Raw genomic sequence first — 27,814 nt, 5'->3', positions numbered from 1 at the left:
GTTTGTGGTTCCCCTCTAAACAATACAAAACCAATCCATGCTCACCCCTAGAGTCCCATGATAGATATCATGACACTCATTCAACAGATAAATGATCTTCGTAGGGTTGCACAATTTGATCTTACATCATCATTCTTTAATCTGTTTTAGAGGAAATTTATTATTTTAGAAGTTACTGCACTTTAAATTTCCGTCAGTTCAACTAATATTTGGTGAATGAACTTTATCTCGTGAGAAGAACAAGTATTATTGAAACTTGCATACATCTGTTTATTACAATCAATATAAAAATTCAAACAATCTTAGTACAAGTCATTGTGTCACAAATATAAAATAGCAATTCTTTGATATTCTTGCACATACATACCAATTAAACAAACGAATTCTACATTTCCTGACCTTTATAGGCGAATGAACAACCAATCACAAAGAACATGTAATAAGAGGTCAGGTATAATGCATCTATGTAAACTAGGGCCATCAAAATACCAGCAGACCACATGTAAGAATCCGAATTAAAAGATATGCGATCAAGAATATAGGCTTGCAAACATGCTGTGATAGTGAAGATTGTGGAGCAAGCAAGAGCCATCACAGCAACAATATATCTGAATGGCAAGGCTATGTAGAAGTCGTTGCTACGAAATCGTGACAACTGAATTGAAAGCATGGCGACCAAGGCGAATAGGGAAGAAAATAGGGCAATAGATATGTACCACAAGAACTTCACAGTATCATCCTCTGTATCCTCCCGGATAAGGAGAACGGGCTCGCCATAGGTTTTGCTTTGGTTGTCTTGATCGTAACCTCCGGGAAGGGTGAAGAGTGCTGCATAATTGACTGTGCCAATGAGAGCGGTAACAAGCATGAGGCCATTGTTCATATCTTTGAAAGCTTTTTCGGCCTTGTCTCGTAGATCTATGTGGTTTATTTCAAATAGTTCTTTTGCTGTCATTCCATTAGAGTTTTCATGGTACAAAAAGTGTGGAGGAGAGTCGTACCAAACACGCTGTGGAAGAAAAGAATAAAGAATAAGTCGAATATATGTTAGTTTTAAGTTTTACAACTTAAGGATGCAACTTCTTCATTATATTAATAGGGGTTGGCTTCTCTCTAGTAACAACACGTGCAATTGTGATGGGCCCCAACTTCCTTCACAATTGAACATCAAGTTAGTGGAAAGACGTTGTTCCCTTATTACAACTAGTATTTTCCCATTCTTAGTATGGGACTGAGGACCCTCTATCATACTATCTTTTGTTTTTTTATCCCAAATATTTTCTCTACCATACAATATATCTCTTTAACTTTAATCATGATCAATGAGGGGCTTTGGGGACAAAGTTACAAAGGATAGTGGAACAAAAGATACGGTTCCTTGTTATTGGAATTGATTTGCTAGGGTACACTGGCTGTAAACCGAATATATATTAGTTTGAAGTTTTGGTTAGGGCCCAAGGATGTAATTTTTCCATTATATTACTAGGGGTTGGCTTCTCTCCAGTAACATGTCCAATTATGATGGCCCTAAACTTTTCAACAGTTGAACTGTTGAACAATGAGTTACTAGGAAGTGTTCTCATACAACAACTAAGATTTTCCCATTCTTATTATTGGGCTGAGGAGCCTCTCATCTCACTTTCTTCTATCCCCTCCTAAATTTTTCTCTTCCATACGATTTATCTCTCTTTGACTCTAATCCTATATAGTAGAGGGGCTTTGGGACAGAGAGACAAGACAAAAAATGGCATAGGATTTGGTTCCTTATTATTGGTGTCGATTTGCTAGGGTACTATAAGGTGTGCATTATTAAAAAGTTATCTAGTTTGTGTTGAATGAGGGACTGCATGTGCAAGGGGTACTTTTAAGAGCTCGACACCTTTTAGAAACAAAAATTTATAATGGAGAGTTTGCCTAAAATAATAATAAAAATGATGAAATTTATCTGGTAAACTAAATACATTTAATCGTACCTTAAACCAACATACATCCCACGTCATCTGGTTCAAGTCTCCAAGAACAACTTTAGGACTGGTTCCCACGTTGGTTGCCAGATGCAATACAGTGTTCCCATCATTATCAACATCTGACAACATCCCATTCTTGTGATCAACATTTTTCTTCAAGTAATCATATAGAACTCTGTCTTTCTGCTCAACAGCTATGTGCAGTATGTTCTTTCCATTCTTGTCAAAGCTATATGCAGCATCTGGGAATATTTCTAAAATCTCCTTAACCAACTCAATGATGCCATTTTCCATTGCGTGAACAATTGGGTTCTTTAACTTTGTCTTCTTGTCTGAGTTTTTTGAAGTGGAATCTAAGCATTTGCCTTCTGAGTAATGACTCCAATCATTCTCTTCATTTACCAGCTTTTTTGCCAGTGCGAGTGCAAATTCATGTTTTTGCTTTGCATCATCAATTTCTCTAAGCCAAGCACAAACTTGGAGAAAGAAGAGAAAGAATAATAAGGAGAGAAACAAGTCCCTATCTATAATCATAGTAACAAGTTTATAAGAGATCAATTATTATTAAAATACTAATAGACTTTCTAACTCAAATAAGTAATTTGGTGTTTTTGAGCAAATGGCATAATAAATCCAGGGCCCACATAATATGGGGTAAGAGTAAAGATCATATAATAATTTTATCATAATTAAAGAGTAAAAGCAACCAACCTCTGAGAATCCTTCTGAATCTGAACCCTGGGGTAAGAAATAACTAATTAGGTGAAAGAAAAACAAAGGTGAAAATAGAAAAATAAGCTAGGGATTAAAAAAACAAACTCCTCTTGAAAATGCAACATATATGTAATCATATATAAAGGACTTGTAAAGCCACATTTATTGATTACTATATGTATCGCCAATGAATTTCATTCTTTTTTTTTTTTTAGTCCTTGTTTACGTGGATCAACAAGATAAATTTCATATTCAACGTGGGAGATGAAAAAACTGGGCATAGGGTGAATTTTTTTTTTTTTAATTTTTCGTAGTAAAAAACAAACAAAACAAAAATCGAACCTGGGATTAATTTTGTTGCAAAATGCTCAAAGTTGGAGATATTATGTCCATTTTGATGTTGATTTTCCTCATCACCAGCATGTTTCCACCCATAAACCATCGATGGAATACCTACTTGATAATAAACAAAGACACCATCTAAAATTTCTTTTGATGGAGTACTCTCTGAGCTAGGAAAGCATAGATACGTGACACGACATGATACGAATATGGACATAACACGACATGGATATATCGACACATAATTTTAAAAAAAAAAATGTAGGACAAGACATGTGGAAGACACACGTAAAATATATAATTTTATATATTTATACTATGTTACAGAAATAATTATTATATATCATATATATATATATATATGTGTGTGTGAATATTTAAATCAAAATAATAATTTTAAAGTCTAAAGGAGGAAAATAAGTATAAATTTATATTGTTTTTATTTTATCATAGAATTTCAAGTTATTTTATTTAAACTTGTAATATATTTTATGTGTCTAAGTGTTGGAAAGTGTCCAACGAGTGTCATATCTGTATCAGACACGACATGCTACCTTTTTAGAAGTATCCATACTTCTTAGTCTCCACGTATTTTTCAAATCAAATCATGGAGCAAAAAATTTTACAAGTAGGAGACAGTGACTCATTTTTGTTGGATAGTTGAGAGATAAACAATCTATCTCATTAAATATGCGTTGCGATTTCTTTATCTATGGAAAAGACTATTAATATATAGTAATGGTAGGACTTACAAAAGTATACAAAAATTGCAATAAGCTGGACGGGAATGAAAGGCCTACTACCCAAATTGACCAGGGAATAAGAAGAGCCACTGTTAAAGGACAAGGGTTTTGTGGCCAGCAAATCCAAGGGAGTCCTTCCTTTGCTATCATACTTGTGAGCAAGTTTAGGGAATGTTTCCAATATGCTCATAGCAAGACCTAGTTCACACAAAAAATATATATATTAAATTCAATTATTTAGTTATCTAGTTAGTAGTTTGCCTTTAGATAAATAAAGGGTTAATTATACAAATAGTCTCTCAAATATGCATTTTGTTACATTTTAATCCCTGGTTAGTAGCACTGTTCAAAATCAACAATAGGAGGGGTATTTTTAGCATTTTACCAAAAAAAGATTAATGAAGAAAATGCAAAAAATAAAAAATGCATATTTTAAATTTTTGAATCATGTGCGTATTTGATGATTTTGGTTTTGTCAGTGCTTCACGTAAAATTCAAAAAATAAGAGAATTGCTAGATTTTCAGAATTTATGCACAAAAAAATACAAATTCATTATAAGTGTAAGTGGTCTCATACAAAGCAAAATCACAATCCGACATTATTTTTTTGAATAAATCAATGAGTACTAGTTTTGAGTGGCCAAATCTTCTACTCATACATGAACAACTATGTGGGATGATGAACTTATAAATTCAATGTAAATTCAACTTTCCATTCACTCATGGTACTAGATATAAATGATAATACCAACAATCTCTAACTAGAAAAGTAAATGTTTGAGTTTGAGAAACTTCTGGTCTAGTAAGTTCGTAAAACTCACTAGGATAAGTGGTATTATTCGATAAAAGTATCGAGGAAAGCACCAATTGAAAAATATTTTGAATTCATTGAAAAGAAAGAAAAGTGAGCTCACTAAAATATTCTCCCATGATAGCACCATGAAGAACAGTGGAACCATCAGTTCTCGCCATCACATAATGATCACTGTGAATTCTTCCATCTTTGATGAGAAGATCGAAAACATCCTTCTTTCCACACGAAGCCGCAGTGAATAGAGGAGTCTCTTCTAAATTATTGCTCACCATAACCAAATCTCTCTCATACTCCAACAGCACCTCCACAATTTCTTTCTGACCGAACTTCGCAGCCTCATGCAGCGCCGTGTCACCTTTTTTATTTCCTAGTGAAGTGAAAATAAATAATAAAGTTATCCTTCGCTCTAGTAGTTAAGATTTTTCAATGAGTTAATAGTTAATATGATATTAGAACATATAATAAATTTTATAATTAGAAATTTAAACCTCAATATCTACTCGACAATTAAATAACTTAGCTTTTCTCCAACGAGTGGATCGGACCGTTGAGTTTAGTCTGTGGGGGCAACCAATAAAATTATTTGGTACAGTTTATGGAGTTTTTTTTTTTTAATTAAAAAAAATAGTTTAAATAAGTTGAAGAATTGAAAAAAAAAATGATTACTTAAAAGTTTGAGGAGAGGTATTTTGAATTTGTCATTTCTGATTATCTGCTTTTCAGCTTGTTATTAGGCCATTCGATTGTGTAGAATTTCTATCCAAAAAAAAAATTCAAAATTGATCTAATAATAATAGGATATAATTTTTGTTGTCCTTATAAAGACAACGCGATTATATGGTTATGGTTAATAGATTAATCTGATTTTTTATTTTTTATTTTGTATTTTTTGATAGATGATCTACATACTAAAATTTAAAAGAAAATAAACAGAATAGATGATCAAAGTAAAAGAGATGCCAAAACTGTTGAAAAAAATTAAACTTAAATTTTTAGGTGAGTTAATAACGATTTAACATTTACCTATTGCAAGGTCTTCATTGGTTAGTATACCATCCCCAAGAAGCATCTGGAAGGCGGATAAATTGCCGTACATGGCGAGAAAATGGAGGAGAGTGTTGCCTCGCGCATCTATCGATTGCACGCCTTCCTGTCTGAGAAAATTGCAGAGGAGTGTGGATGACTCTGATGAATTGCAATCCGATGTAAGCTTGAAAGCTCGGGAGCGACTGATGATGGGAGGAGGAGCTGTGAAGCTGTTGGTTGGTGAGATTGCCATTTTTGGAAATGGAACTCTGAAACTTTTTTGAGTTTCATGTGGATAGGAAAAAAATGAATTGCTAATTATAGGAGTCTTGAGAGCAAAGTAAAGGTTGTCAAGCAATTCTGTTTATAAAAAGGAGGAGAATAAAGGAGATATTAGTTACGCAAGAAAAGAATTCTAAAAAATACATAGTCGGGAGTACTGTCCAAGCAAAGTACACTTTGTGATGGAATGGTGATTAGTAGGAAGTTTATGCAGCAATTTGGACGTTTATTAGCAAAACGATAATTTTGTTGAATTTTTAAGATTGTCAGATTAAATTCGAGATACCCATAACAAGTTCAACTCCTAACAATATGAAGAAATGAAAATGGCCAAATGAGAGTCTGCCTCATGGTTTTTAAGCAACGGGTATCGAAATATATGTGTTAATATTTGCGATAATCAACTTATATCGTTTGCGTATCAGATTATATCAGCATGACAAGTCCAAGACTCTTATGTTCTATTTCTATGAGCTTCCATTGTCATCATTATCATGTACAAGTCTTGAAAATTATTAAGTTTTCCAATCTTATTTATTATTCATGTTTATCCCGAAAGTATAGCTCCTCGGAGAGAACTGACCATATTCATAGTGCAAGCAAGTGTCCTTTGAAGGAAAATCTGTGTTGTTTGTTAAGAGTTGGCAACAAAAACTTACTACGAAGGCCTTTTCACCCAAAACCCCCCAACAAAAATTATAAATACTAGCTTGAAGTTGCACTGCAACTTGGCCAGGTTTGGTCAATTTGAGGATCTCTTCAGATTAAGGGATTTGTCTCGACCAACTTGTCCAAATTTAAGCTCAAATTTATCCCAGATAATTTGAGTAGGATTGGTTACCCAAATTCAAACACACACACAAAAATGTCTTTAATTGACCATTGCATTTTTTGAAAATAAAATATATATATATAAAATTACAAATATGAAAATTGTTTGTGTTTTGTATAATAAGCATTCAGACCTATACAAATATTAAATTAAAATTTTTTATTACTTTAGTCCACCCAAATTACACCTTTAACTTGAAGGGAGGAGTTAGTTTGGTTTGCTTGGTTATTTATTAGTTTGGTTGGTTCTCAATTTTGCTCTTTGCACATTGTTGTGCGATCATTTTACTTGACCGTCTTCAATATGCTACCATTTTCCTCAATATGTCTCACAAACCCAGAAAATCTCAAGGAATGCCCACAAAGCTGACAAAACTCAACCATAAGAAAACTTAAATAGTGTCAAAACCAACTCAGATAAACCAACAACTCTAGAAAACTAGAGGAAAAAACTCATTGTATTCAAAACACCCTAGCTGGACCTCCTTGGAGCCTGAAAAACCTTCTGCAACTGAAAAATAAGGTTGCGTAACGTTCCCAACGGTGTGGTCAACAACCATAGAAGAGAATTCACAAGCATTCATTTGATCAAAACCAAGGTTGATTGAAGATCTTAGAAAAATAGGCCATATTTTTTCGAACGTCAAAGAAATAGAAAAAATATATCACATGGACTTGGAAAATTTTGAAAAATTTATCGGTGAACACTACTCGTCAAGTCAATCATGCTGCTGTATTTATTTATTATTATTAATATATATATATATTTTTTACATATCAATTGTAAATGAAGAATACCAATCTTTTCAGTTCACAATACGAGAATATAGGAGAATGACACCATGATACCAAGTTAAATGTAACAAGAAGAAGAAAAGAGCCCATATGCGGTTAATGAGCTCTCTGCCCCAATGCATCTAATCAGCTTGTGTGGTTCATCGGTTTCATTGAATTGACAGAGACCAAAAATTTAGGGTTCTCTCCCTTGGGATACATGTACTTGTATTAGATAGAGTTGCCCCAAGCACATAAATACCCTTCAAACAATTAAACAAAACACAAAACTATAACAGATAATAACCATAGATGTCTTATAGGGGTGGTTGCTGCCTTTTCTATATATTTATATATATATATATATATATTTTGTTTTTTTACTTTTAAGCCATGTTTGTTTGGGTGGACACGAGCTTGGGATTTTACTAATAGTCTAATAAAATTATTAATCCGATGTTTGGTTAAACAATTGAAGTACGGACAAACAATCCATCCGGATATGGTATCTCACATATGATGGACTATTAATCCCACAAAGGGGATGGGATATAAATTGGAGAACTAAGCCAAAGTATAGACTATTAGTCCCTCCTTAAAATCATAATTCAATCCAAACATAGGATATGATATACAATCCAAAGGGATTCGTAGTCCTAGGACTATTGGTCATGGGAATACTAATCCAGTTCATCCAAACAAACATGACCTTATGATATTTTTGATTCACGATGTTCATAGCTGATACTTATTATGATTTCGAAATGAACTGGTTATGTAATTTCTATTGACTTACAAAAAATAGGTTATATCAAAATACTACTTTGCAATTACTTTATGTTGTTAGATTTTGCTTGGAGTCAATTCTTTTAAGCTAACATTCATGTGCTATTGTAACTTTTCATTTACTTCCATGTTTCACTTGTGCATCGCAGATTCCAATCGACTTGCATCCAGTGACAAAAAAAATCTTCTTTGGAAACTGTCTTGACGGTATTGTTGCATAAATTACCAATTCCATTTTAACGTTCTAAGTAGACTGCGTGGCTATGGGATCAAGATGGAATTTCACCTGGAATAGTTCTCTAGGGGCCACTTTGATTCTTTTTACTATATGTTTGCACAAAATTTTGAGCATGTTATATTGTTTCCTAAAGTGCACACAATTTGTGAAGCAAAACAACCATCTAGTTGCTATTACTTTTGAGGTCATTTAGATATACAGTTGTTCTGTCCTAAGTTCCTAACCTAAAATAGTATTATTAGTCGGCACTGTAATGGACTTCTGTTTTCTTGATGGGAGATTTGCAAAGAACATTTAAAAACAGTGTTTTTTAATTAATAGAGCAGCTGTTCATTTTCTTACTGGCATGCGGTTGTAGGAAATCCTTAAAATAAGATGCAATGCAGTGTGGACACATCAATCTTCAAGTACGTGTTATGTATAAGAAAAGATTGCAGTTATATGTGCTTTTATGTATGTACACATGTTACAACATACATATATCTGATAGCTGACATGGCTGATGGAGACGATCCTTCTAATTGTATAAAGATTGTGTGAATAATGTATGCCGATTAAATTGTGCAGGTTTTACATGCTGGCGGGAAATTTGGTGGTTCAAGTAGTGGTTACAGTGTCTCAGGGGGACTACATGGTGTAGGCTTATCTGTTGTTAATGCATTATATGAGGTTCTACTTTCTTTTCTTATAACTTTATTTGGCCATTCACTTCAAGCTCGTTGAGATATGTATATATATTCATGGTTTTCTCTTTTGTTTTAATGTTGTTGGTTTTGGTGGGCCTTTGAGTTCCTTTTGGCATGGAGTAGGCTTTAGTTTACTATAATTTTGATGATGTTATATATATATATATATATTGGTGTCAATTAACTTCGGGTCTCCACTTATGTATCCCTGCACTGGGGTAGAAACGTTTAAAATGATGGCCTTCATTTCAAGTTTCAAGTAATGATGAAATGAGCTTTATACATCAATGCTGAGAAAGGGTTACCCTTTCTCACCCTTACTGTTTACCTTAGTGGTTGATGTTATAGGCAGATTGATGGGTAGGGCTAAAGAGGTTGTTTTAATGGATTGTTTTATGAGTAGGAGGGATGGTGTATCTGTGTTTCATTTGCAGTAGTAGATATGATACCATTTTTCAGGCCTAGCTAATGCTTGAAATTCAACTCAGAATGACCCTTTGTCTTACTTTCCTGTTCTGTGACTTTCAGTTTGGTGGCTCCTGGGTCGTAGAAGTATTGAGACTCATTTATTCTGGTGTCAGTCACATTACTTTACAAAATGAATGACATCTCTTAGGCTTGCACGATAATCCCCAAATTCCTTGGACCACAGGTTATGCTCCAACTCACTCTTCATAATAGCTTAACTACTCTGGCCCAGGGTGGGATGTGTTAATTGTGTCTCCCTTGGCCATCACACCAACAGTAAGTGCTATATTCTACATTTTGCTTGCTGGTGCGCACTCTGTTCTTTCATATTTTTTGTCTCTTTTTTGTTGTTTTTTATATACATTTTACAGTTTGTGAGCACCAATCGACTTAGGATCGAATCATTTGTTTCTGACGTGTATTGGTTTGCAGGCATTAGAAGTTACAGTTTGGCGTGATGGAATGGAATACCAGCAAAAATATTCCTGTGGAAAGCCTCTTTCAACTTTAATGTGTCATGAGCGTCCTGATGAATCAAAAGACCGCCGAGGGACACACATTAAGTTTTGGCCTGACAAAACTAGTCTCGATTCTCAAACCCGGCATGCTTTTGATGATTCTATTGATTCAATTTGTAGCAATAATTGCATTTAGGGGTTTTCATAGTCTTTGTCTAACTATGAACTTTTCTGCAGTATTCACTACTGCAATTCAGTTTGATTACAGCACTATAGCTGGACGGATTAGGGAGCTGGCTTTTTTAAACCCTGAGGTACAGTCATTACCATCTGCTTATTGTTCTGTGACATCTTTAAACCTTCTGAGTTGTTATTCTAATTTTTTTCCCTTAAACTTCTCATTTATTTTTCAAATGTAGATTTTTTTTTTTTTTTTTTTTAAAAATTTTTAATATGGTAACTTGCTGCATCTTTTCCAAATATTGGTCAAATCTGATATTCGTTTTGTGAATGAATGTCGTACTTGCAGTATACCTGTTTGCAGATGATGATTCTAGAAGATTGTACGTGTCAAACTATGGAATGTTACCTAGCATGTTGTGGGATTATTAAGGCTCAGTGGCTAGTCATTCAACAGTGATTTCCTGTTGGTCCTTCAGTTTCTTGCTGACTGCCCTAAAATTTCAGATCTTTCAGAAATGGATCCTTTGCTATTTAGTATTAATATTTTAATGGTTAATTATTAATTTCATTTTCTTGATGTGCCATCAGTCTCTGTGACTTCTGTTTCTTTTTATTTTACTATACATTGTCCCTGTCTCACTGTTTGCAGATTACTATTTCTCTTAAAAAAGAGGATACAGATCCAGAGAAGAAGCTGTATAGTAAATACCGACAAAGTGAGCTAGCTTTTATGTGCATGATTTTCCAATACTTCTCCTTTGCTATGCTCATTGAGTTCTAATTTTTTTGTTCTTCCATTTCCCTATTCTTCCATCAAGTTTACACCATTTTGTATCCAAACTGAAGTACCAAAGGACAACTAATTATGTGGTTGCTTGCACATCATTATTGTCATAGTGTGATATTAAATCGTCAAAAATTAATTGTCTTACCATTTATGTAGGGTTATTATTCCCAACTTATTTGAAAAGATAACGTATAACCTTCTCCCAGTTTTAGATGAACTAATTTTCTGATAGTGAAAGTCAAATAAAAGCTGAAAATTAGAATAGGTGATGAATCTAATGACTATTATGACTTGAACGCATCAACCGGATAAATTTTTATTTGAAGCCTTGATAATCCACCTTCTGTACCAGAAAGTCTTATCATTCCCGAACGCTGATTACACCACTGCTAATAATCATGTAAAATTTTGATGCTTATTTATCTCTTGATATGTGAAAGCTGGCTGGGATTATTTGGTAAAAGGATTTTTACCATCATTCAGTTAACTGATAATTGTCATAGGCATCAACCCTTGGTTTGACATTTGCATTATGCTTGAGTCTTGACTGTAAAGTGACTGATAGTTCTTTGATCTAGAAACCACTTCATGATATTGTGGGTTTTAGAAAAGAAGCAAATGGAATCAGAATTGATGTGGCTCTTCAGTGGTGTGCAATTATTTCTTTCTTTCTTCTTGTTGCATTTTTTTTTCTTTCATGAATCTCTTGACAATTTCTTCTTTCAAATTTATTTATTTTGGTCAGTCCACAAGAAAATACAGAGACCACTTCAATAGATTCAGTCCACGTGTCACTCATTCACTATCTTGTTACAGGCTTCTTGATGCATTTCTCAAATGCCAAAAGCGTTTGATTTCTTGCTTCAAACTTTGGTGTGATAAACCAGTATTATGTGCAAAGCTGCCAATTGTGTAGCCTACAGCTAATTTAGTTCTCTTCTCAATCTTTATTGTAGGTGCTTTGATGCATACTCAGATACAATGCTGGGATACGCTAATAGCATTCATACAATTGATGGCGGTACTCACATAGATGGTATGAAGGCATCATTAACAAGAAATCAAAAATTTTCAAGGTGCGTTGGTTCTGGCCTATTATTTTGCCTTTTTGTTGTTGTCAACGAATATATATTTGGTTCTGGCCTATTTATTTTGAATATTAAAATCTTGTTTGATCCAATCCAGGAGAAGGATATTAGTTTAAAAGGTGAGCACTGAGGAAGGGATTAACATGTGTAATCTCTGTCAAAGCTGCAGATCCAGAGTTTGAAGGTCAAACGAAGGTATTACTGATTTCGTCTTTACATTTGTGGTCACTGATGCTTACAGTCATAAATAATGCTTTCAACAACATGAAGTTTATGATCATCAATGCACATTTTGAAGTTTGAGATCACCAATTTCCATTTTTGTTTGTTTGGAATATCTTATATTACTGCTTATTCTGTCTATCCTTGAAAGACAAGGTTGGGAATACTTGGAGTTGCATCCAGATGTACTCGATTCAATCCTTTCCAAGTCCCTTAATGCTCTAAAGGTACCATAATTAAAATGTGTGAATCATGACTGTCACAATTCAATTATATGATTGATTGAGCTGCTCTTCCCTAAGAATATATTATTCACAATCCTTTGGGTGCATTTTCTGTCCCTTCTAGCTGATCATTGCCCTCATATCTAAAATTTGATTATTTCTCTCACTAGTCACGTGCATGTTCTTCCCTGTTTAGGCAGCTCTGGCAGCGAAGAGGGCAAGAGAATTGGTGAGACAAAAGAGTGTTTTAACATACTCGTCTCTTCCTGGAAAGCTAGCCGATTGCTCAGCCACAAATCCTGAAGATTCTGGTATGCTCTATTTATTCTTTCATTGAAGTTAAAAAAAGGGTGGAGTTTTATAAAAAATGTCAATTGAATTTCTATTGCAACAATGTTTTTAATGATATTTCTATTATCAATTGGAGTTCTGTTGCAAGGATGTTTATAAGGACATATAACAAATGTCAATCCAAGTGGCTTTTTAATCATTTATCTAGTTTTATTTAGGTAAATTTATTGTTAGTTTCTGGGGTTGAACTGCATAAGTTTATTATATGATACCGATTCCTCTGGATTCTTTTCAATGTTGAGAAAAGTGTAGAAATATGGTTATGAATTATTCCTTTTCCTCGAGTAGCTTGACTCTTCTCAACTTTATGCTATTTAGGATTGCTAATTGCTAATAATATCTAGTTAGTATTTGGTACTCAGGTTGAAGAGAGGTAAGAGGTGTCCTAGTTAGTTAGTATTACAAACATGTCCGGGGGTGTCCCCAACATGTCCAAAGAAAAATATTAAAAATTAAACATGCCATGTGGCATGTCCACACGTGTCACAATGTGTCATGTGTCCCTGAGTGTCCGAGGAGTGTCTATGAAATTTTTTGACCTCTCTCTCTCTCTCTCTCTCTCTCTCTCTCTCTCTCTCTCTCTCTCTCTCTCTCTCTCTCTCTCTCTCTCTCTCTCTCTCTCTCTCTCTCTCGTGTGCCATATAAATTGTGTGGAATATGTGCCAATGATCGATAATGTTTTGTGTTAGGGAATATGCTTCATGCTTCTTGTAAACTTGAAGTTTTGAATGAAAAAATCATAATTTAAGTGAGGGAACTTTAGTTTAACTTGTGCAGGACATGTCCTTCTTTGTACTTATTTCTCAATCATCATTGCTTCTAAATGCATTATTCTTCAGGAAATCTATAACAGTACTGACTACTAAAACATACCTATTAGTGGCCTGATGCAGGCTGTTCTTCCCTTGAGGGTTAAAATTTTGAACATTGAAAGAAAGGACAAAGCAGCAATGTATAAGAATGAAGAGATTCAAAATCTTATTCTTGGTCTGGGACTTGGAGTAAAGGTTATTTAATTATAATCTTCAAAATCTTAGTTCCTTTCTTTTCAGATGCTTCACCTATTTTGTTGACTGAATTTTACTGATTTTAGGGATAGGATTTTAAAAAGGAAGCTCTCCGCTATCATAAAATTATAATCTTGACAGATGCTGATGTGAATGATGCTCACATCCGAACTTTGCTATTGTTGGAACAATCTTTTGTGTAAAATAAATAAATTGAAACAAATCAAACAAATACAATAAATTACGTACCGAATTTATTTACCGAACCGAAAAAATATTTAAAAGATCAAGTCGAGTGTGTGACACTCTGTCCTTAAAACAGATCCGCGCCGCTACGGTGCTTACGTATAAAATGCGTCTATCTCCCAAGATACAATGATCTTTACAAACTGTAGTAGCACTCCAAATAATTTGTACGGCGAGCTAGAACCTGTGTTCTATACTCTCTAATTTTTTTTTCCTAAAATGATATGAAGAATATATGCAACAGAACAAAAATTGGACAGCAAGAAAATGAATTTTTCAGTACATCTTTGGATGCCAAGACTGCTGGAAATGGCCTCTATTTATAGGCAAACAATTCTGTCCGAACAGGTGTGAAAATTGACTGAACAGGTGCAACAGATATGATTCAAATTTCGAACAGATAACTGCTTCCAACTACAATAGATCTGCTGGCAGTTTTGGACAGATAACTGCTGGGCAGTTTGGATCTGTCCGGGTAGTTTTACTACTGTAAAACAGTTTGAATCTGTTATGGAATTCGAAAGAGGCACAAATTTTGGAAAAAATTTGAATTAAAAACATTTTGAAATTCAAATAAATTAATGTTAGAACTGACCTGACCCACACTCGTGCTCGGCACGGTGGCTGTGGCGTGTGCGTGGTAGTTTGAGCCAAGATTCCATTTGTTCATAACTGCTCCCTTCTACAAACTTGGGGTGCCGCTTGGGGCCCAACCCAAGTGTTGCCACATAGAGCTTATATACCTACACAAGCTCTCTTAAAATTTCAATGTGGAACAAGCCTTACAAAGAAACTCACATTTAATTCTTTAAATGTCCAATTCTACGAACCTGAAAACGACGTCAATTTCCCATTCACTCATAAATAATTTTGAAGAACCGTCTTCACTGTGTGACTTGCCATGCGGCAAGGAACACGTCACCTCTTTGAACCCACCCCAAAAGACGTTTGGGACCCACTCTATTTTGGGCTCAAAGTTGGCCTAAAATAAGCCTATAAAAACCAAAATTTCCAACAGCTATTGACATTTTTCTTTAGATATCAGGTAGACAGTTGAGATAATCATCTATTAAATTTTGTTGGTCTAAAAAAGAGAAAAAAGAATAAATTTTTTTTCTTGAAATGCCTAAAAAATTCAAAAGCAGTTTGGTTTATTTAGTTTTTGTTCCTTGCAGAGAGCTTTATTTGATGAAGGTTGCATTTATGTTGGTGTGCCGCCCTTATACAAGGTGTGCTTTCAAATTTGATGGGTCCAATTGAAAAAATGTTCTAGTAACTTCACAAAAGTTTGTTCTCTCTTGTCAAAATAATCAGGTTGAGAGGGGAAAGAAAGCATATTATTGCTATGATGATGCAGAACTAAAGCAGTTACAGAGTTCCTTCCCTTCAAATGCATCTTTCAACATTCAGAGGTTCAAAGGTATGACCCAAAAAAAACAAATTTGATATTTTTGGTGCCTGAGGGCTCTGTAAATCCTTTCTATTTTGATCCCTTTCTTAGCGAATGTAATTTTTTTTTAATGAAATGTGACATTCACAGCAATTGAATGGAACACAGGTTTGGGGGAGATGATGCCTTTACAATTATTACGGGAAACAACGTTGGATCCAGAGAAAAGACTACTAAAGCAATTAATGGTAGAGGATGCAGCAGAAGCAAATGTTGTTTTCTCCTCTCTTATGGGTTCCCGGGTATGCAAATCATGCATGTAGCTTATGTTGCGGGTCTTGCATCTAATACTCGTGACAATTATATATATCCACATTTATGGAGAGGGAGACACTTGGGTCTTTTGTTAGTGGGAAATTGTATTACAACTTTTCTTGCCATATAATATAGTTTGCAGGCTAAGAAGCATGGACACGGACACAAAATAGATATGCCGACACATTTTTTTAAAAAAATATAGGACACGACAGATGCAAAATATGTCATATAGGGATAAATAATTATTATATGTCATATATATATAACCCCAAGGGGTTGGTCTGGTGGTAAGGCCTTAAGTCTTGGGAGTGTGCTCCCCCGAAGGTTCAGGGATTGAAACCTTTTAGGTGTTAACAATTCTTTTGGGCCATCGGACTGGGAAAAACCCTTGAATTAACCGTGGTGCACTTGCGGAAAACTCCTTGCCAGGGCTTGTGCACCCATAGGGATTAGTCGAACTTTGATCTGGACACTCCGGTGCCCAAAAAAAAAAAAAAAAAAGAAGTCATATATATAAATATTTAAGTAAAATATAATAAATTTTAAAGTTTAAAGGAGCAGAATAATTATAAATTTACATTGATTTTGTTTTATTATTTAGATTTCAAGTTATTTTATTCAAATTTGTAATATGTTTTATGTGTGTCTTAGTATTGAGAAGTGTCTAAAGAGTGTTGTGTCGTATTGGTATTGGACACAACACGTTACCTTCTCCTAAGTGTCCGTGCTTCTTAGATTGTAGATGATTAGGCTTCTCAATTGCCTTGAGAAATCTATCTTGTTGCTAGCTACAATTCCCTTTGTTGTCATTAACATTACAAGTGTCGTTTCACTACAAGAAAAATAGGTTTTAACGGCGTTTTTTTAAACGCCACTTTTTTTAATTTTTAATGGCGTTTTGTTACCGCCACATATTTGTTAACCAAAACGGCACCGTTTTATAATTGAAAACGCCTCCAAATGCGGTAGGCACACGCGCGTCCTCCGTCCTTCCTTATTTTGAATCTCATCCCTTTCTTTCTCTCAACCCTTCTACGCACACATCTCTCTCTCTCTTTCTCTCTCTCTCAACCCTCTCTAAGCTCCATCGAAGCTCCATCTGCACCGGCGATTTCGAAGATTCAAAGTGATTTCGAAGCTCCATCGCCAGCACGATCTGCACCGGCGAGGTAGCGAGCTCCACCGTCTCTCTCTCTCTCTCTCTCTCTCTCTCTCTCTCTCTCTCTCTCTAGTGAGAGATTCAGAGCTCCACCGTTTTATTCTGACTTGATCCTTGTTTGCAGAGATGCAGAGATTCAGAGGTTCAGTGATTTCAGAGCGATTTCTATTTCGAAGCTCCGTCGCCACCACCATCTGCACCGCCGATTTCGATTTCACTAAGGTGAGCTTCACTGTCTCTCTCTCTCTCTCTCTCTACCTACACTTTCTATCGCTAAAACTCTCTTTTCTCATCTTCCAGAAGCTCAGATCTGAACTCTGACCCCTCGATTACTCGCTTTTCAAGCTCCAATGGCGGTAGCACAATTGCCAAGCCTATATGTTCAATCTGCTACGAAGATCTCAATCCAATCATCGAAGCCCTTCAATCAATCTCCATTTGCGGCCATGTCTTCCACGAGCTCTGGTCAGTCACTTCTATACTCACATATTATAGTTATATCTTCACAGTTGTTCACTTCAATCGATTATTATTCGAGAACGATCTTCAATTTGATGTGTTTTTTTGACAAACCTAGCCTTCAACAATGTATCGAGTACTGTTCAAATGTGAAGAAAAAACGATGTCCTGTATGCAAGCAGGCCTTTTCGGAGGCCAATGTTAGTCGGCTTTATTTCCAATCAGTAGGCAACCTATATCAGAAATTGATCAATTGCGAAGATAATCCAGGGGAGTTGCATAGGGAAATGGAGAAATTGGAAGGGAAGGTTTTAGGACTCAGATCGGCGATAGAGCGTCATCAGAAAGATGTCAAAGAACTCAATGAGGAGGTAATTTAATTTCATTGCTGTTCTTTTCAAATTGTTTTTTTCAGAGGCATACAGTTCTTTTCAAATTGTTGAGTGTGTTTTTTGTGTTTTACATGTTTACACAGGTTGATTGAAACCTTCTCATTTAGCTCCTTCCTTGTATAATAGGAACTTGATAGATCAACTTTGGAGTGCGTAAGGCTGCAGGAAAGGAATATGGCATTGGCCAAAGAGCGTGCAACATTGAAACTGTAAGTGCCTTCATACTAGTGACAGAACCATTTATGTTTCGAGTCTCCAAACGAACTTTGTTGATTATTATGGCTATCTGATCGAAACACTTCGAGATCGAATGTTTAGGCCCTAACACATTCATTGAAACACTTCTAGATCGAATGTTTAGGCCCTTTTTGTCTACAATCATTCCTGAGAATTCAAGGTAGGTAATATCTTCTCTGTTTTTTAGTTCCTTACATTGATTTTATTTTGTATATTATGTGGCTATTTTTGATAAAATAAATTTCCCAACATAATAAAATTTGGATTACCAAGCAGGCCTTTTCGGAGGCCAATGTTACTCTGGATTTGTGCATTATTAATGGATAATAGGCAGCATCTGAAATTTTCAAATGTTGGTATTTATTCATTTATTATTAATGGATAATGGTATTTATTCATTTATTATTTTTTTTGTTGGGTATTCCCGTAGCTCTGTGATGGACGATTGCTTGCAAATAACGGGTGAGTTGCTGAGATGAGAGATACTTTATTGAAAAAAGAGAGTTGGTGAGAGATAAGCATGTGATGGGAGCAACTGGTGTTGTATTATCTTTCTGTAGTTTTCTTCCTGTTGTATTATTTATCTAAAATGCCAGGATTTTTATTTTGTCATTAGCTGCAGTCTTTGAAGTTGGCCATTCTTTAATTTTAAGTTTTGCATGCCATGTCTGAGTCATTAGCCTTTTTGTCGGAGTTGCATTATCTTTCTGTAGTTTTCTTCCTGTTGTAATTTGTATGTCCTGCTAGTTCACTATTGTTTTTTCAGTTTGGATGTATATTGCCTCGTATGGATGGAATCTAACAGCTTTAACTAACTTGCAGTTCAAGAATTGCACAGCAAGGAGGTGAAATCGTCATCTAATTCATATTTGAAAGGTCTCATGATATTAAAGGTGATCTTGGGAACAGTTTGATGCTTAAAATACTTACAAGTTTCCCTGAACAAAGTGCTGAAGTGTTTAGTTGCATGGTTACCCAACAGGTTTTTACATATTTATGTGAGATTACTATTACTATCCCGTGGAGAATCTTATCAGCTAAATTCTGAGTGATCTGCCTCATTATGTTTTATCATGTGCGATCTTCAAATTTTCTAATCTGATACTTATTGGAGCTTGTTTTAATTCTAAATTGCTATTGTTGTTCATTCACATTTGTGTTTTGTGTGAAGTGCAAAAGTCATGTTCTCGATATCCCTGTTGAAGCAGATTATTTACAGAAATTTCTATTATTTTTACCAAAAGTATATAAAAATGGAGACACTACCTGAATAGCGTGGTTCTTAGCATCTATATAACCCTTAAAGCACAGGGTTGTAACACTGATATCTGTATGTTGTGAGAACAGCCTGAGAAAATGCTTATGGATTAAGATCATCATCTGCAAGGCTACAATGTGGATACTAAGAGAAGCAACTAGAAGCCTGGAATAGATGGTCTTCACATAGCAAAAGGACAAGAGAAATACCTAAAAAGAGTCGAAAGACAGAAAGGGGATATTTTTTGAATAACAGAAAATTTATCTTGATTACTATGGTTATAAGTCAATGTCCTCAGTACGTCAGTGCTGAAGGTGTACTTTGCCATATTAACCTGAATCAAGACAGCTTGAATTACTTCATCTATTGTTCCTGTCAACTAATCCCATTTTATTGAAGAGTATGAGCACCAGAAGTTAAAAGAATATTGCTGTTATTAGCACGTGTGATTCAACAAACTTAAAAGAAAAAATGATTGTGTCATGTGCATTAACTTCTAGTAACATATCTTGTCTAGTTGTTTTGTCAGTTTCATTCCTTCAAAGATTGTATATAAATTTATTTTCATTGAGAAAGCTGAATTATTCTATTAAGAGCATATATTGGCATCAATTATTTAAAATTTTGTTCCTTGCATAACTAAAATTTTGTTTCTTCCCCAGTTTATACTTTTTTTAATTGTGCACTGATTTCTTTTAACGGGTAATACTCCAATTTTTTTCATATTTTTCCTTGAGCATATTTTATGATTATTATACTGAATTTTGTATAACTTTGGTTCTAAATGTATATATAGAGCAGAGTTGGGCCAGTGGAATGGTTTAAACCGTACACCGATGACACTATCATTGAGCTAGGGCAGAAAGGAGTAAAAAACCTTCTAGCCGTCCCAATTAGGTATGTTGTACTGTCACTGCTCGTCTTGGTGTGATGTTTTCAGATTCTTTACTGTCAATAAGCTTTATAGTGTGGCATGTTAATTTTCATAAATTTTCTTGGTTAGAGTTTTATGCTTTACACCCTTGTCTTTGATACAGCTTTGTCAGTGAGCATATTGAAACTTTAGAAGAAATTGATGTTGAGTACAAAGAGTTGGCTTTGAAATCTGGTATAGAGAAATGGGGACGTGTTCCTGCACTGGGTTGTGAACCCACTTTCATTTCAGATTTGGCTGATGCTGTGAATGAAAGTCTTCCATACATTGGAGCGATGGCAGTCTCAAATCTTGAAGCTCGACAGGTCCGACTTTGGACATTTGTATTTAAAACATGGAACTAATGTGGAATGCTAGTTATAATGTGGAACTAATAAGATCTTGTCTTTACTGATGTGCCATATTTTATTTATTTATTTTGTTCTGACCGGAGGTTGTGGGTATGCCTTTTGCAGTCTCTAGTTCCTCTTGGAAGCGTTGAAGAACTATTGGCAGCATGTGATTCGCAGCGTCGGGAGCTTCGACCACCGGTCACGGTGTGGGAATGGGGATGGACAAAAAGTGCTGAAACTTGGAATGGGAGATCAGCTATGTTGGCAGTGACTACCACGGTCTTAGAAGTGACTACCAGTGAGGGGTTTCTGCATCAATGGGGTGTGTTGCCCCTATTTCACTGAAAGGAATCTATGCAACTCCCTCTCTCTCACCCTCTAATTCACTGTTCTGTTTGGTTGCAGAGAAATGATACGAAAAGAAATTGAAAATATGAATTTTTGGTTTTAAATATATTAAAAAAAAATGCAAGTATTTGAGCTTAGGACTGATCTGGTGGTCTGAGGGTAAGTAAATGGATTAGTCATTATTACTATCAAGCTGGACCTATGAGGGAACAGTTATTCTGAAACTAATTATAGAACCAGACAAAACCATCTCACATGGGTGTGAGACTCACAAAAAAAGTAGGACTCATCTCATGTGAGAGGGTTATATCCAATTCTATAATCTCTTTTTGTGTTCTTGAATTTATTCATGAGGGAATGGCGCTGCACCCTGCGTGACCCAATTTGGGGGAGAGGGAGCAAGGAGGGGGGATCACATTTATTGTAATTCTTTCCCATTTCTTTTTTCCTTTTTGTTTTTTGTATTCACATTTATTGGTTTTTACTATTATAGATGTGAGGGAATAGTAATCTCACATAAATATATGTTTATACAAAGTTTTATTCATTATTGCTATTTTATAGGTATATTTTTTAAGTTAAATCTCACAAAATTAGTATTTCAAAAAAAAAAAAGAAAATTTATTGCGGCGTTTTTCAAAATGCCACTATAGTTATATATTTAAAATAACAAAAAAGTTATTACGACGTTCTTGATGCGTCGCTAAATGCTTATGTGACGTTGAGGTGCGTTATAATTTTTTCCCTGTATTTCTGTTGCATCTCCTTGTTCTATTATGATGCAAATATTATGCACTGTTCTGTGTTGTTAGGCCTAGTGCAAAATCGATGGAGTTCAAACAGATGTTCTCATCAGTGGAATTGCTGCTCAATTGGAAAATCGATGGAGTTCAAACAGATGTTCTCATCAGTGACATTGTAACTCCAAATTTAAAAGAAGCATCTGCTTTACTTGGTGGTGTTCAATTGGAAACAGTCGACGACATGCGTTCTGCTGCAAAATCTATCCATGACATGGGTCCACGGTTAGTGCTTTGCATTTGAGTTTTTATTCTTTTTGAGTTAGGCTTATCAGAAGCTGCCAAACTTTTCCACAATCCCTCCAAAAGTAGGAAAAATTATATTTCGACACCTTGTTGTTTGGCACCATGTCACTTTAGCGTTGAATTAACTGACATGACACTTATCTAGTCTTTGTGAAGGTAACTGACACGTCACCTTTCTCATGGATTCAGTAGAGTCTATTAGTAGAAGTTTGGGCAATGATAAAGATATGAATGCCAATTGTGATTTGTGAGAGGGAGGTTTAAGTGTCATGCTAGGCACTGTGAGAGGCAGGTTTAACTTTGAGTTTGCATAGTCAATGTGTACATATGGGCTTGCTCTTTTATTTCTTAGAACAGATTTGTTTTACAAAGACTAGACAAGAAGAAGAATTGTAATTCGTAACAGCTTTGTTTTTGTTTTCAGAAATGTACTTGTCAAAGGAGGTGACCTCGCTTCTTCATTGGATGCTGTTGATATTTTCTTTGATGGTATGCTTAATGTATTCATTGGGGTTTTTGAGTTGTAACTGTGTGTATCTCTAGGCGGTGTCTTTTGTTAATTTGATTTCTTGATTTGATCTTCTAGGAGATAATTTCTATGAGCTGCGTTCACCACGCATAAGAACTCGGAATACTCATGGAACTGGCTGCACTTTGGCTTCATGTATAGCAGCTGAGCTTGCAAAAGGTTCTTTAATGCTATCAGCTGTTAAGGTAATCTATTATATGTTTGTATTTCTGGAACTTCTAACAGTTATGTGTGCATTGCACCAAAAAAATAAATAAGGCTGCAATTTTTGTTTTTGAATGTAATAATGGTGGTTTTGAGTTCAGTTTCACTGTTGACATAGACCCAAGTTACATCCAAAGCTTAATTGATCACTTGATTAAGGTTATTGCCCTCACTCAGTCAAACCAGAAAGATAGAGTGGCATTTTCAGCAGATAACTGGCCTATAACTTAATATATGAAAAGACCTTTGGCAGGGTAAAAAAAATTGAATACAGATCCATATAGCGGGCTCCATATTCAGGATTGCTTTTGTTGCCATTTGCTTTGTGACATTTGTCACTATCTGACTGATGCACTATTTGACTGCTCATGTTTACGTGTTTTTTGAGTTAATGTTCTTGAATGTTGTTGCTTGTTCTTAAAATATTAAATATGTACCTTGGGGAAACCATTTTTGCCTTTCATTTGAAACAACAAGGGGTCAAAATTCAAGGAAATGAAACATGCAATTTACTTAATCGGTCATGTGACTAATTTTGGACATTTTACCTGGCAATACTTTACATTTACATTGTTACCAGATGCTTAAAAGGAAGATTACTATTGTTATTCACCCAAAAAAAAGATTACTATTGTTATTATGGTGGTTCATATTGTTATTTATTGAAATAAATGAAAAAACCAATTTGAACCTAGACAGAGTAATCTGATTATCACATTGTCTGAGCTTGAGGGATCATTTATCAATTCACTTTTTGCAGGTGGTTCATGTTGTAAAATCAGATTCCAGGCTCGCAAATAATGATCTACCTGTTGATATCCAAAGGTTGAGATGTCGTGCTCTGTGTTATTCAAAGCGGACCTCAACCTGCTACACTTGAGGGCAGCATTTCACGAGCATATCGGTGATGTTATGGGTGCCTTGCGAGACTATCGAGTTGCTGTCTCTGTTGACCCAAACCATGAGATGCTGGAACTTCACAGCAGTCAAGAGCCATGAACCCCCAAAACACAAAATAGAATAAAAAAAAAAAAATGGGGTTTTTTTTTTATTTAAAATTTTAAATATTGTGTCACCATTGTATATTTTGTGAGCATGTGCAATGTAATGTCCATGTTTATCTTCTTTATAATTTTTTGGTAATCAATATCATGGACTGTCCTCACCACTGTTTCCAAATGGCATGGATTCATCAAGAATCGACACTTAAAACTACGGTAGAGTGAGTGTTAATTTATTTAGGAATGGATCAGCTACTGCATGGATTTAACTTATTGGATTTTTTTCTTGAAGGATGTTGTATTGGGTATTATTATAGATGTGAGGGAATAATAATCTCACAGAAATATGTCTGTACAAAGTTTTATTTATTATTGTTATTTTACAAGTATATTTTTAAAGTTAAATCTTACAAAATTAGTAGTTTAAAAAAAAAAAGAAAAAATCTATTGCGGCGTTTTTCAAAACGTCACTATAGTTATATTTTTAAAATAATAAAAAAGCTATTACGACGTTTTTGAAGTGTCGCTGAATGCCTGTGTGACGTCATGTCACCGTTGGCTGTGACATTTAGCGGCGTTTATACTAATTTTACGACGTTTTTAAGGCGTCATAAACTTATAGCGACGGCCGCGTCCTCGACGTTTGATGGTAAGCGTCACTAAAGGAATTAACGGCGTTTTTCATACATATAGCGGCGTTTTTAAAACGCCGCTAAAAGTCATTTTTCCAGCAGTGTTTCTAGTCTCACTCCTTATATGGAAAGTTAAAAAACAATCATATAATAATCCATAAATCGCAATAGAAAAGAAAAAAGGGTGGTTTGTGGTGGTTTTTAAATCTTTTTGACTATATAATCTAGTAGCCTTGTTCATGAAGATAATCAATTCCTCTTATGCTTTCCGTTTTAGGTGGATTATAGGAAGGAACTTATGCAGAGCTCTGCAAGCATGATCAACCTTGACCAGCTGGATATATGAAGGGTATCATCAAATATAGAATTGAGAACATCCCTTGTGCTATATATTATACTAAATGGCAGCTAAATGTAATTTATTTACTTTTTAAATTTGAATTTGTGAAGCAAAAGCTTCTTTTTTGCATGTTGTCTATTTTCTTCCTAGTTTGGTGTCATTTGCGAAGGCATCCCATATCTCTGATCATAGTTGTAGCTCTTGAAATCTTTGCTTGGTTGTGAAGGTTGATGGGTTCTTGGGTATTTGTTTTAATATTATTATTATCATCATCATCATCATCATCATCATGGAAGTTGTATTTGATTTTCTTTCAAGTGTTTTGTAAATTAAAATTTAAGGAAGTTCAATGTATTTATGCCAAACCCTTGTGATATTTTCTATTAATTTTAATGGAGGTTAGTGTAATTTATCATAAATTTTTAATTTGAGATTCATTTTTCTCATTTTAGATACAAATTTACTAATTTAATTTTATACCTTTTCTTTTTTCTTTTTTGTATATTTTCATTTTTATTAAAAATAAATATAAATATGTTAAATGTTTTCTATATAATAAAAAAAATTGTAAAACGGAGTCAGTGATTCAGATTTCAGACCTAATTTCTGCTTTTCGACTTTTGGATCAGGAGCGAAATGCTTGAAGTTGAAGTTGGTTTCTTTGGTAGAGATAGAGAGGAAGAAGAAGATCACCGGAAGTCCTAAATTTTGGATCGATTAGTTTAATTTCGTCCCTCGAATTTTTCGCTCTGCTTCATTCAAAATCTGGGTTTTCTGCATAAACTTTTAATCCAATTTGCTTTTCTATGTTTGTTTTGTTTCCTGTAGAAATTATTGAGTAATAATGTAACAGCTAAAGTAAATGTTTTTGTGTGTGTGTGTGTGGATGTTTTCTTATTATATTATCATATTTGGATGTTCAAATTAAAACCAAACATTAAAATAAAAAAAAAAACTAAGAATGTTCAAATGTATTAAAATATTTAAATACAATACAAATGTTCAAACAAAACTGTAAAGTAACATCAAATACAAAATAAATGTCCCAAATCCAGCTACATGTCAGTCCATCATCTGTCTGTGACCAAAAAATAAAAATAAAAAGTCAAGAACAGTTTATCAAGCATATATTTGTTATCTATTGTCTGTCGATTAGTAATTTTGTAGCTAAAAAAAGAGAAGTTTAAGTGATATTTTGGTTTATTTTTTATTTGGTATTATAATTTTAATTTTTTTTATGTACGTTTTTGTTTTTATTATTGTAAATTGGATTTTAAACTATTAACCAATAAGGCCATATTTTTATCTTTTTGAGTTCTTATAATAATTTCATCTTACCTTATCTTAATCTATAAAATAAAAAATTTAAGAACAATTATAATGAATATATATGCAAAACAAACTTTGTGTGGGTGCTATTAGATTTATTTTTTAAAAAAAAGTGCATACATACCGTTTTACCAATATATTTTTAATATGTATAGAGGTCTCATTTTTAGAGTTCACCTAGGATCTAACAAAAGGTAATGTCAGACATGCCTTTATGTTCAGTTCTTTGTTTGTGTCTCCACCTTCAAAACAAAATTGCATATGATGAAGGGTGTTGGATAACTTCATATATATTGTTGAATTCATTTTCTAACAATTTAATCTTTTGGGACAATTGGTGACTGAAGAGGCATATTCTCATAAATGGTGAGCCCTAGAATGTCTAGGGAACCTAAGGGACTGAAGAAATCATACCCAGCAATGTGTGCAGGTTTTAGTGCCCAATTTTGACAGACTTGTGTGAACATGTTAACAGAACCTAATGTGTAGATAAAATAGGAATAAGTAGAAATGTAATACCATTTAGATTCAAAGCCTTGTGCGCAATCTCGCAGTATTCAAAGCTGTAGCTACATAGACCCAATATATTATGTTCATCAAAAATTGGAAATAAGCATGTCTCCAAGTTCTGTTGAGTATTAAGCTGCCAAAGACTCCGCAGAACCCAAAAGTAAATCCAAGCCCCATGCTGACATAAAATCCTGTGGTTATGAACTTGATTATCTAGGCAATAAGTGCCATCTGGTCCTTTTGGATTCTGAGGTGCTTCATCTCCTGGGCACACTTTTGTAAGTGGTGCCCCACAAAGTTCAGGATTTCCAACAAATGTTGAATTATCCAAGATGTGCAGTTGAGTGCTTGATGGGATTTTTCCTGACAAGTTGTTGTCTGAAAAGTCCAAGTGACTAAGAAAATTTAAATTTGAAAGGCTTATAGGAATTCCCCCAGAAAGCTGGTTTCTGGACAAATCAAGAGATTCTAACAATTTCAAGTCACCAATTTCTGCAGGTATTGGTCCGGTTAGCCTGTTTCTTGAGAAGTTCATGGCAACCAGACCAACAAGATGCGTAATGTTACTGGCAATTTCTCCGGTTAACTTATTGCTTGAAAGATCAATGCTCTTCACAAGTCCCAGAGTATTTTTGTCCTCATATTCCCTACCTTTCCATACCAACAATGCACTGAGGACATAATGGGGGCTGTAATAACCTTCTTCACCATCCCGGATGGTTTAAGTTTGATCATAAATAACATAACTGGTTGGATCAATCTCTGAGTCTGAGTCATTACCAAAAAGTTGTCAAGGCACATTGGTATGGTCCCTGAAATATTATTTAGAGATAGATCCAAGATTTGAATGTTGTTTAACTGACAAAAATTAGTAGGTATGCTTCCATGGAACTCATTTGATCGCAGACTGAAAACAACCAACATAGATAGACTTTCCCCTATCCAAGTTGGTATTGTACCACAAATTCTGTTATCTCCCAAATCAATAATTATTAAGTTTGTGCAGTTTCTCAAAGGCAAAGGCAATTCCCCAGTGAAACTATTGTTACGGAACTGCAATACCTTAAGCTTCGATATGGAGCCCAGAGACCTAGGAATTTTCCCAGTTAAGTTGTTGGCCAAGTTTAGAACATCCAAATATGTGAATTACATCCAACAA

The 27,814-nt window shown here is 34.7% G+C and overlaps 3 protein-coding genes across 13 annotated transcripts; 2 read left to right on the top strand and 1 right to left on the bottom strand.

The window, feature by feature from the left end:
• Positions 1 to 231: 231 nt before the first annotated feature.
• Positions 232 to 5,978, bottom strand: LOC114278500 (uncharacterized). 3 transcript variants are annotated; one of them, XM_028220561.2, is made up of 7 exons: positions 5,604 to 5,978; positions 4,681 to 4,947; positions 3,776 to 3,964; positions 3,024 to 3,134; positions 2,679 to 2,705; positions 1,974 to 2,443; positions 232 to 1,009 (listed from the first exon to the last, which is right to left on the bottom strand). In XM_028220561.2, the coding sequence occupies exons 1-7, from the start codon at positions 5,857 to 5,859 to the stop codon at positions 386 to 388; spliced, it is 1,944 nt and encodes a 647-aa protein (XP_028076362.2). In that variant the 5' UTR covers positions 5,860 to 5,978; the 3' UTR covers positions 232 to 385. The 3 variants fall into 3 exon arrangements, with proteins under 3 accessions (XP_028076362.2, XP_082747999.1, XP_028076364.2); XM_082891873.1 differs by having other exon boundaries at positions 3,827 to 3,964; positions 5,604 to 5,966; XM_028220563.2 differs by lacking the exon at positions 3,776 to 3,964 and having other exon boundaries at positions 5,604 to 5,966.
• Positions 5,979 to 9,520: 3,542 nt separating this feature from the next.
• LOC114278466 (ferrochelatase-2, chloroplastic-like) lies at positions 9,521 to 25,599 on the top strand. Of its 9 annotated transcripts, XR_014342360.1 has the most exons (17): positions 9,521 to 10,443; positions 10,659 to 12,175; positions 12,285 to 12,382; positions 12,561 to 12,636; positions 12,830 to 12,944; positions 13,865 to 13,991; positions 15,413 to 15,466; positions 15,552 to 15,657; positions 15,778 to 17,114; positions 17,237 to 17,326; positions 17,405 to 17,569; positions 17,682 to 17,934; positions 18,082 to 18,164; positions 19,015 to 19,085; positions 20,247 to 20,347; positions 20,488 to 20,689; positions 20,840 to 21,587. XR_014342360.1 is itself a non-coding variant. In XM_082891876.1 (11 exons), the coding sequence occupies exons 7-11, from the start codon at positions 13,872 to 13,874 to the stop codon at positions 24,820 to 24,822; spliced, it is 501 nt and encodes a 166-aa protein (XP_082748002.1). In that variant the 5' UTR covers positions 9,521 to 10,254; positions 10,367 to 10,443; positions 10,659 to 12,175; positions 12,285 to 12,382; positions 12,561 to 12,636; positions 12,830 to 12,944; positions 13,865 to 13,871; the 3' UTR covers positions 24,823 to 25,599. The 9 variants fall into 9 exon arrangements, 7 of the variants coding, with proteins under 7 accessions (XP_082748002.1, XP_082748003.1, XP_082748006.1 ...); XM_082891876.1 differs by lacking the exons at positions 17,237 to 17,326; positions 17,405 to 17,569; positions 17,682 to 17,934; ... (3 more) ...; positions 20,488 to 20,689; positions 20,840 to 21,587 and adding an exon at positions 24,754 to 25,599 and having other exon boundaries at positions 9,521 to 10,254; positions 10,367 to 10,443; positions 15,778 to 15,929; XM_082891877.1 differs by lacking the exons at positions 17,237 to 17,326; positions 17,405 to 17,569; positions 17,682 to 17,934; ... (3 more) ...; positions 20,488 to 20,689; positions 20,840 to 21,587 and adding an exon at positions 24,754 to 25,599 and having other exon boundaries at positions 12,566 to 12,636; positions 15,778 to 15,929.
• On the top strand, positions 21,749 to 24,019 carry LOC114276927 (thiamine biosynthetic bifunctional enzyme BTH1, chloroplastic-like). Its single transcript, XM_082893416.1, has 4 exons — positions 21,749 to 22,089; positions 22,535 to 22,599; positions 22,697 to 22,824; positions 23,604 to 24,019. The coding sequence occupies exons 1-4, from the start codon at positions 21,893 to 21,895 to the stop codon at positions 23,721 to 23,723; spliced, it is 510 nt and encodes a 169-aa protein (XP_082749542.1). The 5' UTR covers positions 21,749 to 21,892; the 3' UTR covers positions 23,724 to 24,019.
• Positions 25,600 to 27,814: the final 2,215 nt, after the last annotated feature.

The sequence above is a fragment of the Camellia sinensis genome, chromosome 10 (assembly GCF_055761805.1).
Source record: "Camellia sinensis isolate YWXY chromosome 10, ASM5576180v1, whole genome shotgun sequence".
Taxonomy (NCBI): Eukaryota; Viridiplantae; Streptophyta; class Magnoliopsida; order Ericales; family Theaceae; genus Camellia; species Camellia sinensis.
The sequence above is the reverse complement of the archived record's forward strand: the minus strand, read 5'-3'. Positions and strand labels throughout refer to the sequence as shown.

Coding starts and splice junctions, on each gene's coding strand:
- LOC114278500 (XM_028220561.2), bottom strand. CDS start 5,859: ATGGCAATCTCACCAACCAACAGCTTCACAGCTCCTCCTCCCATCATC. Junction 3,965..4,680: donor TATCATGGGAGAATATTTTA/GTGAGCTCACTT, acceptor TGTGTGAACTAG/GTCTTGCTATGAGCATATTG. Junction 3,135..3,775: donor TGCAATTTTTGTATACTTTT/GTAAGTCCTACC, acceptor ATTATCAAGTAG/GTATTCCATCGATGGTTTAT.
- LOC114278466 (XM_082891874.1), top strand. Junction 20,348..20,487: donor CTTCTAGCCGTCCCAATTAG/GTATGTTGTACT, acceptor TCTTTGATACAG/CTTTGTCAGTGAGCATATTG. Junction 20,690..20,839: donor CAAATCTTGAAGCTCGACAG/GTCCGACTTTGG, acceptor TGCCTTTTGCAG/TCTCTAGTTCCTCTTGGAAG.
- LOC114276927 (XM_082893416.1), top strand. CDS start 21,893: ATGGAGTTCAAACAGATGTTCTCATCAGTGGAATTGCTGCTCAATTGG. Junction 22,600..22,696: donor TGTTGATATTTTCTTTGATG/GTATGCTTAATG, acceptor TTGATCTTCTAG/GAGATAATTTCTATGAGCTG. Junction 22,825..23,603: donor TAATGCTATCAGCTGTTAAG/GTAATCTATTAT, acceptor CACTTTTTGCAG/GTGGTTCATGTTGTAAAATC.